This window comes from Camelina sativa, chromosome 4 (assembly GCF_000633955.1).
Source record: "Camelina sativa cultivar DH55 chromosome 4, Cs, whole genome shotgun sequence".
NCBI lineage: Eukaryota > Viridiplantae > Streptophyta > Magnoliopsida > Brassicales > Brassicaceae > Camelina > Camelina sativa.
Window position 1 is genome coordinate 13,494,405 of NC_025688.1, and position 12,941 is coordinate 13,507,345.

Here is a 12,941-nt window from a genome sequence, read left to right on the forward strand (position 1 = left end):
GATGACTTGAGAGATCATTGGGACAAATTTCCTTTTCTTGTGTTGTAAAATATTCTAAAATCACCTAAAATTTATTAGTAAAATCTCACAAAATCACAATTCTTTTCTTTTTCTTTTTTAATAGAAAAACTCTAAAAACTATTCAAATCTTCTAAACTCTCACTCAAATTTTTCAAAATTCCAAAATATTAAAATCCCACTAAATCCTCTAAAATACAAGTTCAATACCCCCTCTAATTGATTCTTCATATCTAGTACGCACGTTTCCTGTTTGGTATAGTAAACAATGACTTAGACGTAATATTTTAACTAATACGAACTATTTTTTCAAGTAAGTTCTCTGTCCTTTTTCCTCACTACTCTAGTCTCCAAATTAGTAACCAAATGGGACCAAAAAGACTAATAGTGTGTATAGTGGTTGCCAATAAAAGAGTCATCAAATAATATCCAAGTATTAAATCCTTCGACTACATATAATTCAACAACTTAAACATCACTCTCTTCTTTTCTCATAGCTTCTGAACGTTCGTCTCTAGCTAGTTTCCGTATAACCACCCACCCTTCGATTTTCACAGTTTTTTTTTGCTTCACAAACACGTTACTGCGAGAAAATCTTACATTGAATGAGATGATGACCTGAATAAATTATATAGTCTATAGGTAGGTAATTTTAATTTATCAGGAAGACTATAAAGTTATATGTGCTTTAATATTGGAAGATGGCATGAAGAGTACGTATCAAGAAGACCATACCTGCTCTTATGTCCCAAATCAATATTATTTGCATTGATTGTTCCATCTAAATGACTAATGACCTATGGGGCCTTTTGTATCTCAAAACACCTCTCTTATTAAGATTTGTTACTTACATTGATACAACATTTCATGATTACAGGAAAAAAGAAAGCCACATTATTATTACTTTCACACACAACACATTTTTCCTCTTCAATGCTTGAACTTTAAAGTTCCCCTTAACCGGAAATATCAATGGACTTCACTTCAGGCTTCTTCTCCGGCACTTTCGGCACCGTAACAGACAACACACCATTCTCCATACTGGCCTTCACTTCATCCACCTTCGCATTCTCCGGCAGCCTAAACCTCCTCATAAACTTCCCACTCGACCTCTCCACACGATGCCACTTATCACTCTTCTCTTCATTCTCACTGCTCCTCTCTCCACTGATCTGAAGTATGTTCCCATCTTCAACCTCCACTTTCACCTCTTCCTTCTTAAGCCCCGGTAAGTCCGCCTTGAACACGTGCGCCTCAGGTGTCTCCCTCCAATCCACTTTAGCGGCTGCCACGTCCTTATTAGCCGGTGCGTTTGCCTGCGACAAGAACCCTTCGAACGGATCCCATACGTCTAGCGAGAATGGGTCGAACACGTTTGTTCTTCGGCCTCCAAAAATGCTCGGAATTAGAGACATTGCTACACTTCCTTAACTCTGTTTTGATAGTGTTCTGTTTTTTTTTTTTGTAATTTTGCTTTTCTATGGACTCTAAGATCTTTGTTAATTCAAACACATACGTGCCCTAGCGTATATATAGGGAGAGAGAAGAATAGAGTAGAGGATAAGAGAAGAAAAGTTCTGCAAGTTTCTATAAAACTCAAGAATCTTCCTTGTAACGTTCGTATGCAAGCGTCGGTACCAGAATTCTCAGGTGCTTTCAAGAAGTTTCGATGGTGAGGGTTGAGCCGACGTGCAATTCATCAAGTAGACGGCTGAACGCCATGCCGTTTTTGTTTACATGAGCTTTGTTAATGGGTTTTACTATCGTGGCCCATTAAGATCTCCTACATGGTTGTCCTAATAGCATTTGTAATTGAATTATTCGAAACAAAGATGCCGATTTAATAAGAGAAATACAAGTCTAATTTCGGCTAGTTATTTAAAAAAAAAAAATCAATTTTAAAAACCACTCAAATTAGTTGAGAATAAATTTTCAGGATTTATTTTTCTCCGTATTAAATTGAGAGACTCCATATTATCAAAAAAAAAAAAATTGAATTAATTTCGGCTTGTTGATTGTAGTATTCTCGGATCAAAACCACGGAAGTACACTTCTTACAAAATCACTATTCAGATAAGGTTTTAGATTTGGCATTTTATATGTTACTACCATTTCCTACTAGTGAGTTATAACAATTGTTGGTCGGATATAAAATTCAAAAGAATTTTTATTTATAAAATAAAGAAAAATCATAAATAAGAAAAGAAATGTAGGGTCCATGTCAATGATGTTCTTCTTGAACAACATACGAATCATTCGTGTCGCTGACGAACTGCTGTTCAACTAGTGGCGACATCCCCGTGTTTGTTCCATGCCCTTGAAAAGATACCAGCGACCAAACATCAATATTATTTGTCATCTGTATTCAAATATTCAATTTCATTATACACAGTGATTAAGCAACAATATAGTTATACCTGTGGACATAGTCGGTGTTGTGTTGGAGTGTGGTCTTGCGTTTTGACGCCTTCTCAAGAAAATAGCCCCAAAACCGGATGAGAGAATTGCAAACGCAGAAGCAAACGTAACACCAAAAATAAGTGGTAATTTGTTTTTCTTCTTCTTTCCTCCCTTTATTTTCGTCACATCTAAAGGTTCAATATATAGAAAAGGTGTCAAATTATTTTCTTTGATAACATGGTAATAACTTAAGGCATTCGTAATAATACAATCCCATTGTTTATTTTTTTAATCTATATTACGAGGTTTTACTTTTTAAAACGTAATTATTATAGATTTAATATAGTATCCTATATAAAATAAAATACATACACTTTTAGTAACTTCTAAAAATAGTAAAAAGGCTATGTATACAAAATTAATAAATTTGTCAACTAATTTTTAATGATATCTTATGAAGCTGCGATAATTTTCCAAATAATTAGATGATTGGACTCACCGATAATTCAAATATTACCTGAAAATTATGAAGTTCATAGATACGAAAAGTATTGTATACTATGAGTTTTCAGTTCAAAAACATATAATGTACTAGAAACAAGTATATGGTAATAATAAATAACCATATATATTGAGATAAAAATGATAATAATAATAATTAATGTCAAGGAACTATATGTTTAATAATAATTAATGTCAAGGAACTATATTACTCTTTGCTAATGTTTCATTAAGCATGTGATTATTACCCTAGCTTTTCCTTTCCTTTCAAACATAATAATAATTTATTTTTTAAACATAATAATAAAATTTAAGTTTGTGTTTAAATTAAGCAAAAAATGCAATAATAATTTATTACCCCAAAAATAGAAAGAAAGAAATGGGTACAGATTGTGAGTACTGAGTACAAACCTTCTACGGCATTGTTTTTGTGTGGTTCCGTAGCTCCGGGACCTTAATCAAATACCAAATGGAATTAAATGATATCATTCAAAACATTTCATATTATGATATATTTCCTATCGATTAACATCAATCATTCATTCTATATATATACTTCAATGTCAATTGAATCTTAAGTTGGAAGCAATGAAATTTAAATTCCATAAACCAGAGTTCGAAGTGTTCAGACGTAAACGCATGGTCAAGTTTGGTTATTTACTTAAAATTTGAGAAAGTTTTGGTAATTTAAATTTACCTAATAATTAACTAACCTTGGGTGTCTTGGTTGCTGTTACTTATTGAGTACAGCTCCAACCCATTGATGAGGGGCGGCAAATCCGAGTCATCGGTTGACTGAAAGATTATCTGGGACATCGACGTGGCCACTACATCTCTCAAAACAAATTGAGTCGCTTCCCCAAACACCGGTACAATGGGACGCGAACCCACGTTAGTGGTGTCCAAGAAAACGTTGAAAGACCTTCTTTGGGTCCGACCTAGACTCTCAGGTTCTGAGAAGTAAAGAACCAAGTATACCGTTATCCCGGTTAAGGGTAGAGCCTCATAAGAAATTTTTAAGCCGTCTCCTGACACTGCCTTTGACATAACAATCTCCGGCGGCTTGTTCGACGCTCGGGTGATGTCTATTGATGGGGCTGAGGTCGATAGATCGGTCAGTGTTGGGGTTTCTTGGGATCCTGACGCGGACCATAGCCTACCGTAAGGGTCTAACGGGTAGCTATATAAATTTCCAAGAAACCAATAAAATAAAATTTAATTAAATAGGTACGTAATAATATAAACTCGAAAGGAAGTTATCATTATTAATTAACACAATTCTAAAAAAAGCACTTGACGTACAAACTGTTATTTATGAATTTATAAATAAATTCTAAACCTAGGGTAAAAATCACATGCTTAATGAAACATTAGCAAAGAGTCGCTGATATAGAGATTTAAGAAAATTAATGTCAAGGAAAATTATTTACTATATTGTTTTAAGAAAATTAATGTCAAGGAAAATTAATGTCAAGGAAAACAATATTTTAAACTTTTTCTATATATATGCATCTAAACTTGGAACATTAATGTCTATATTAGATGCATATAGAAAAAAAGTTTAAAGGACGGGCGTTTGTGTAGCAGTTTACCTTATAATCTCTTCAGCACCGTACGCCATTCTTTCTTGGAGAAGGAGACCTTCGTTAGGACCAAGATCGTTGTACATGCCAGCGTCCATACCATAAACCTCAATAGAAGATATAAAAGGGTTATAGGACGGAGACGTCCGGAAGAAGCATACACTGATATTCTCATTTGCCGGAGCAAATATCACCTCCGAGAAATAGAAATTTTCTTCGTCGTTGAGCAACGACTCAGTAATTTTAATAGAGTCACGGTGTTTGCGGTCATAAATAACGTCAAAAGATGGTGGCGAGAACTTCCCATCGTAGTTTTCGTATTTAAAGCTCGTCCTCACGAGCGTTTTCTGGCCTTTGGTCACCGGAATGTTGGAGTAGCAGTTGGTTTGACCGGTTGGGAAGTACCGGAGAGTGTTCATGGGCTTTGTGACAACGTCCGGAATCTTCATAGGCTCACCAGTGGTGACAAAGCCTTTATCTCCGAGCCATGTTACATTGTTGGAGTCAATGTAAGATCCCGTTGATCCACAGTCAATGCTTATACCTAATGATAGCGCAAAAAACAAGAGAAAAACGACTAACAGTGAGTTAAACAAAAGTGTAGAGGGTCAAATTAAGAAAATATAATGTCGGAGGGGCTTTATATTTGTAACGTACTTTCTGCTAATGTAACCATTATGGCTGGGAGAGAAAAGAGGGTGATGAGATAAAGAAGTGCCGCCATCATCAACGAGCTAATTTAACTTCATTACATGCACAAATGCATACGTAATATATAGATGAAATGAAGTCTGTTCATATCTTGTTGAATTGAGGTATTGAGTTTGCACAACTCATATAATATTTAGTTGACTTGACTTATTAAGATTGCACAGCTCATATAATATTTGCATCAGCGGTGCAGATCTTGATTTGGTTTTAGACAATTGTGAATTCTACAAAGGGCATTAGTGGAGTGACAAAAGACTCTCAAAACCGACTAATTCATCACATTCAGTCTATTATGCAAGTAACTACAACAAACTATTTCTAATTTAACTACTTGCAACTAAAATAGTTTGTGAGTACCAAAACAATTGTAGCTATTTACATATTTGTGTCACAAACTTATATTCAAGTACTTTAAAAACCAATTTAGATAACTGTGAATTCATTAAATACATACATATATAGATATGAGAACATACAGTAGTCATATGAATATAGCTAGAGAACTAGTATATAATTCTATAATAACGTAAAACATTAATATTTAATTATTTATACATCAGAATGTCATTATGTTTTTTTTTTATGGTAGACTTCTAAACAATCACTGGCCTTACATTACAAATTAGAAATGTAGAAGTCATGAAGGAACTTGATTATTTAATAAAAATGATTGAAGCTTTAAGTTTTGTCCAACTCATTTGGTTGACTTAGCATACAGTGGGCATATTGAAGTCAACCACATTTGTTTTCTTCACAAAGACTTTAAAAGTAAACAGCTCAAGTTTACACACTTTTATATATACGTTCATTATATTAGTAATGTATGTCTTTGTAATAAAGTAAAAAGAAAAAAAAGATATTCAACATAGTGGGAACAAAATGTTTGGATAATTTCATGTGCTCAGTCGATTTTATTGTATATCAAATTCAGTATTATTCATAAAGGTTGGACCTGGTGTAGGGATGAACCGATGAAGTATAAATTAAAAACAAGAAATAAGGCAACTGGGAGCCAGATGGATGGTCCATGCATCCTAATAATCTATTTTTTGTGGTCTTATGTTTTGAATGCAAAATCATGTGTTTAGGAACCCGAACTAACTGTTTTATTCATACTAAATGGTTCTCATGATTTGCTAGTTAGGTAACTATTGTAACAAAATCCACAAAATATTCATTTAAGTGAGATTTAGGCTAATAATTATAATATTTTCTTCAGTTGTGATATTTTTGATTTTTTTGTCCATTAGTTTACTACATATAGTTTTCTCGACGAATACCAATTGTTGATCAATAATCTCTATATAATTATTTAAAAATATTATTAGAAATTTAACCCTACTATTATTTAGCATATTATAAAAATGTCATTATATTTTAATTAATTTAATAACAAACAAAAGAAAAATTTATATTGGTTTATAAAATAATAAAACAATATTTTTAAATTATTTAACAGATTCCATTTATTTTTTCAGAAATCTAAGAAAACTATAACAAACTATTTAGAACAATTATAAAACTTAATTTTGTTTATAAAACTAAGATTAAATATTTGCATCCCTAAATCGTTTATTAATGACATATATATTTTAAAACTAAGATACATCATTGCTTATATTAAAAAAAAATTCAAAAATAGAAAATATTATATCAAATTTATTAAATATTTTTTCCGCACTGCACATCGATGCAATGACATCTTATTAAAATCTAAGGAATCAAAATTTTTATATTTATTCAACATAGTATATACAACTAAAAATTTTAAAAAGTTAAATCGAGATTTCTAAATATGACATTTTCAATGCGAGTTTTGTTTTATTTTCTGGATTTACCAAATTTATATAATTCATGGATTTGAATATTGTATTATGTAGATACCAATAGCTTGAGGGGCTGCGGTCCTGAGAGTGGTAGAGGAGATGGAGGTTGTCCTGAGGGGACGGGGGGTCTCAGAGTGAGATCGGTATAGCTTGAAAGTTGCAACGTAAGAGTAGATGAATTGGGAAAAAGTATGAAGAACGTGGCGATAAGCATAGTAATCGGATGCAGATCTCAAAGATTGATGGGGGTTCATTCTCGGATTTCCCTTTTTGTCTTGGGTGGGAGGGCCGGGATTGTGCTGGCGTGGGGGGTGGGGGGGGCAGAATTGTTTTGACTAGTAGGGTCGGGTGGTGGTGCTCACTAGCCCTGTGACAAATCCGGATATCCGGGTTTTTTGGTATATCTGAATCCGGATTCGGATCTGTCGGATATCAATTTTTGCTATCCGTATCCGGAATCGTCAGCGACGGATATCCGACCACCGGATACCTGACAAAAATACCAGATACTCGTGGATATCCGAATCCGGTGGAAGATCCGCCTCAAAAAACAACCGATATAGTGGGTCCATGTTGTTTTTGTTAATAAAAGATTAGCTCAAACGAGCCAATGGGAAGAAAAATTGTTTAAATACATAACATTATGCGAAAATGTGCGCGCATGGCGTGCCAAACAATCCGCTTTTACATTTGCAATTCTATAAATAAAAGATAAGGTAAAAGAAGAAAACTCCTCCCTGTACATCTTGATAGCGTCGAGGTATGTCGAGAACACTGGTCAGTCATGTGGCGAAGACACCATCTTCACCAAATCTGAGTAGAACGCCACGTCACGGTAGTCATACCTGATCATGCACCGCATAGCACAAATGAAAGCTTCGACTTCGACATGTAAGGGGGAAAGGCTTCGCCAGAAATTGGAAGCTCCCATCCTCGGCGTCGGATCCTGAAATTGGGTACAGAACCATCTTGTGCCTACAAACGAATCACCCGCTTTCCAAGATCCATCAACAAAACAGCCTCATGCGAGAGTTGGGGTCAATTGGGCGGGCGGTGGAAGCCTCATCCTCACCCTCCTCCTAAGCCTGCTGCCATGTGGCAGCCTCATCCTCACCCTCCTCCTAAGCCTGCTACCCGAATCACCTCCTCTGGCCGCTCATCTTAATTCTCAAAAAACGCGTGCATTTCTTGCTTTCCATATATACCACAAAATCCATGGGAAGCTCGAGACATGAGAAGTCGGACTCTTAGTGCCCAAAAAATGATCCATCTTGAGATACACGGACTCCGTCGGAAAGGAGTGTGGCCCCACCAGTACCTGAGATAACGCCCAAACCTGGTGCGCCGGTGGACAAAGAAACAAGGCATGATTGACTGTTTCCTCATCGGCACCACAACGAGCACAACCCAAATCACAAGCAATACCACGCTGATGCAAATTTTCCAAAACCGAAATGCACTCTAATAGTACCTGCCACTTAAAGTGTTGAAGTTTGGGCGGACAACGAACCTGCCAAACACTGGCTAGGAGATGAGTAAGCTCCAGCCCGCCACCAAGTGCCTGAAAAGGCCCTGGGAATATGTGTCGTATGATATCCAGACTTAACCGTATACCTCCCATTCTTCGTAAATTGCCAACCGAGAGAATCCTCCATTGGACAACTTCCTAAAGGTAAAGCCCCTATCAATGCAACATCGAAAGGATCAAAATGCTCATTAAGAAAATCCAGCCGCCACGAGATTTTTTGACGATCAAGTAAGTGAGAAATTTGAAGAGAAGGGTCCTTAAACGAACCCTTGCTACAGGCTGGTCTCGGGAATTGAGCCGGTATCCAAGGATCAGTCAATATAGAAATGGACCCTCTAGACCCAACTCTTTTAATAAGTCTTTTGTTTACCAGAGAGCGAGCAGAAACAATACTCCTCCACCCATATGAGGGAGAGTATGAACGAATCAGTTTCATGGGATTCGTATTCCTATAATACCTACTTTTAAAAATCTTGGCGAACAATGAGTCCAGAAACTCAATTAGCCGCCATAATTGTTTTGCCAACAAAGACGAATTAAAATCATCCACAATCCAAAAAGCCAAGCCGCCCAAATGTTTATTACAACACAAGCTAATCATAGTGGGTACTTTATTATTATTAAAAAAAACCCTAGCTTGTCTTCGAAAGTGAAGTGTCAACGTTATTTATAGAAGAGGAATCAACTTCTTTTTTTTCTTTCATTCCATGTGGGACAAAATTATGAGAGGCTGACTTATTATTATGTTTTGAGGTCCACGATCCACAGCCCACATCTCACTTCTCACTCCCTATATCCCACATCGGTAGGTTTAACCTGAGATCCCCCAAGATTTCTATATATATATCGATTAGGAACCAAAATAAAGACAAAACATTTATATATATCGGGATATATGACTGGAGCTGGATATCCGAGTTGCCAAATTTTCGATATTTGGATCCGTATCCGTTTTAAACAGATATTAAATTTTGGTATCTGAATCCGAGTCCGATATATCGGATGTCTGGTTTTTTGGAGCGGATTTTCTTAGATACTGGATCGGATAATTGGTCTTAGGTCTACTTACCGCTGCAATTATGGTGTGAGGCGTTTGGCAAATAGCCTGCTGTAGTTTCAGATTTAAGGATGAATCTATTATTAGATGGGAAAAGAATAGTAACACCCGTGTCTTGGAATAAAAGTGGAAGAACCGATCAATTTATGTTAATTATCAAATTGACCAGTTTGGTTTAAGTTCACCCGGTTTAGGGCTGGTTTTGGAAATCCCTAAGTGATGGTTTGTAATGCTTTAGACGCCTCTTCTCTCTTTTTTTGTGGCTGTTCTTCATTGTGGGTGTTGAGAGAAAGAAAGAGAGAGAGAAGAAGAAGAAGAAGAAAATCTTGTTGTGGTGTGAAGAAGATTTAAGGAGAAAGCAGAATCGTTAGGGTTCAGAAGAAAATAGATTATACATAGCAAATCGTACCCAAAGGTAGTAAAATTTGGTTGAGTTATACATAAGCCTTGTATCTAGATGCTCATTTTCACGGATTTGGATTTGAGTTAATAATCGAGGAGATATCTGCAGTTTAGTAAGGTGCTTCGTCTCATACGCGAACTGAGACCAACGAGGATTGTAAGTATGATCGTGGTCTCTTCTATTACACGATCGGCACAAGATTTTGTGGTAAGATATCCGACGTCTAGGGATAGCTTTTCACTGGAGGAATTTGATAGTTAACAGTTGATTTTGTTTTTTAGGGTTTCGTCTTTAAGACTGAAGTTTTCTGTTATTTATGTCAGTTTTTCTTCAATGTTGTTTTTGTTTTGTGACTTGTTGTAGGGAGTTACTGAGATGTTGCAGATGCAAGGAGAGTCTCTCATGACTGTATTTGTTGTTTGAATCACCTTGATAAAGTGAGTGTGTGACCATGAGCTTATCTGAACGATTGGATTGTGTAATCATGGCAATGAGAAGAAGGATGATCTAGGATACTAGTTTGGTTTATATGTTTCCGCTGTCCATTTTGATATTTGTTTATATTAATTTGAGTTGGTTATGTTGGTTTATATTTTGAATTGTAATTAATTATTATGTGATATTTAATTATATTATAATTATATATATTTTTTTAAATGAAACGGGTTGTTTCGATTTCACATGTGTCAATCACGTCATGAAAAATTATTAGTTGTTTTCCACCGTAGCAGCAAATGTGTTATATTACACAAATTCATAAGTTTTAGTAGTAAATTTGTTTATTTTGTTGAGGTATGAATCAGAATAATGGTATAGTTGGTGTACGAATCAGAACAATGGTATAGTTGGTGAACGAATCTAATATAGTTTAGTTGAGGTATGAAAAAACTTTTGTTTCTTGTGCTCGGCGGTCGATAGTATTGAGTTTCTCATCCTTTTCTTTTATCAACATTTAATTAAACTAGATTTTGTTTTAAACATATACTCTTTTCTTTTCTTTTAAGCACAAAAAGTCTTCCATTTTTTATGACTCGAGTAAATGATTCTAGTGCTTTGAAAAAAATACCATCTTTGATTTCCAGACTCCATCCCTTTGAACATTCAGATGTGTGGAAAGAGGAATTGTAGGAACAACAACAAAACGGAGAAGGAATGATAGTAATGCATATGAGAAATAGCATATTATAATGTCCCTACTCTCATCAAATTTGGTCGCAACTCACAACTGGTTTCCTAGGGAGGCACTCCATTTCTCCATGGGACCAAATTCAGACGCTCCTCTCAGACACATCCCTTGGACAACATTAGCTGATTTTTCTGCGATATTCCTTCCAGACGGCAATCTATTCCATCTGGAAAGAGCGTAACAATCGCAGACACGGCGAAAACCCCATCTCTGCAATTCGCTTTACACGGTTAATGGACAAGACAATTCGGAATCGACTTCTGCTCCTCCTTCGCTCTGGAAACAAGAAATATACAGACATCCTTGTGTCGTGGTTTGCTACTTGCCTCTAGCTCTATTTAGCTACTCGAAATCTTTAGAACAAAAACTCGGAAAACTCTTGTAAGAAACGGCTTTTTTGGTGAATAAATTTTACATTCATTCAAAAAAAAAACATAACATATTCTAAATTTAACATTGGCCGCCTGGGTTCACGAGTAGCATTGGTCGGGGGTTCAAAATTTAACATGGTATTCTTCGGTCTTAGGAGATTAGTCTTTGCACCTAAGAAACTTTTAAAATCACTCATGAGTTATCAAAAATAATAATAAAATAATAACATATTCTAAGTTTATTTTAGTTTTTTCTATTTCCATGTTTAACAAATAAAAAATGCAAGTATAATATCCTCAAGTAACATATATATATGAAATAAAATATTTACTTTGAATCAACTATCTGACTATAAGTAATGAATAAAAGCTAAAATTATTAAAATTGAACATTACAAAAATAGTCAATAAACTAAAATCATTGAAAAGAAAATTGTAACATAATATATAAATTGTGTACCAATAATAATCAATTTACATTTCAAATTTACGTTGTATTTTTCCAGATCGTGTATTAGAATAAACTTCTCACCTCAATAGGAATTCAAAAATGTTAGAGATATAGCGTACGAGAGATCGAGAGATCGCATATTTGAATTATCATTGTATGAGAGTTCACATCTTCCTCGAGACGCAAGAGAGATCAGAGAGGAACGTAACGTACATTGAATCGCTACCGTCTTGGCCATTAGTTTTGAAGATGTGTTTTTTGAATCGATTTGAATAGCTTTGAAGGTCAGAGGAACGTAATGTACGAGAGATCACATCTTCCTCGAAACGCAAGAGACAATTGGATAATATCGTCAAGGCACGCAGGCTATGACATTCACAAGAGTATCGTTTGGCAATGAGGAAAACAAAGATGGTGCCTCATTATAAGATATTGGCGTAAGCTCTTAATTTTTTAAAGCAACAGAGCTGATTCTAATTTTATATTATGAAGGATGGAGCTGCACTAATTTATAAACAATATTAGTAAATTAACACTTTAATTCTCTTTCTTTTTTGTATCAACACTTTAATTCTCTTTCCTTCATGAGTTTTCTTGGTTTTTTTGTTTTCAAATTTTCTTTGTTAATTTTTGTTTTCTCCTCTTTTATTTGTTAATTTTATTTTCCGTTTTCATATTCTTTTTAATTATTGTATCCCTTCCAAATAGTAATACTGTTAGTAAACATGGGTCCAACTTAAAACTGATTGGCAATGAGTGAAAAGATCCATGTACTATATATACTGCCCCACAAATCTCTGTTCTCTCGATGTGGAATATATATCTTAATACACCCCACAAATCTCTGTTCTCTCGATGTGGGATATATATCTTAATACACCCCCCCCCCCTCATGCTCAGAACTGG

The 12,941-nt window shown here is 35.1% G+C and overlaps 2 protein-coding genes across 2 annotated transcripts; both read right to left on the reverse strand.

Moving 5' to 3' along the window:
- LOC104780440 (17.4 kDa class I heat shock protein-like) lies at positions 833-1,522 on the reverse strand. The gene has a single exon (XM_010504940.2). It carries the CDS (start codon positions 1,431-1,433, stop codon positions 975-977), a length of 459 nt encoding a protein of 152 aa, XP_010503242.1. The 5' UTR covers positions 1,434-1,522; the 3' UTR covers positions 833-974.
- LOC104780441 (uncharacterized protein At1g24485-like) lies at positions 2,050-5,301 on the reverse strand. Its single transcript, XM_010504941.1, has 6 exons — positions 5,160-5,301; positions 4,512-5,046; positions 3,633-4,099; positions 3,331-3,372; positions 2,436-2,606; positions 2,050-2,334 (listed from the first exon to the last, which is right to left on the reverse strand). The coding sequence occupies exons 1-6, from the start codon at positions 5,227-5,229 to the stop codon at positions 2,240-2,242; spliced, it is 1,380 nt and encodes a 459-aa protein (XP_010503243.1). The 5' UTR covers positions 5,230-5,301; the 3' UTR covers positions 2,050-2,239.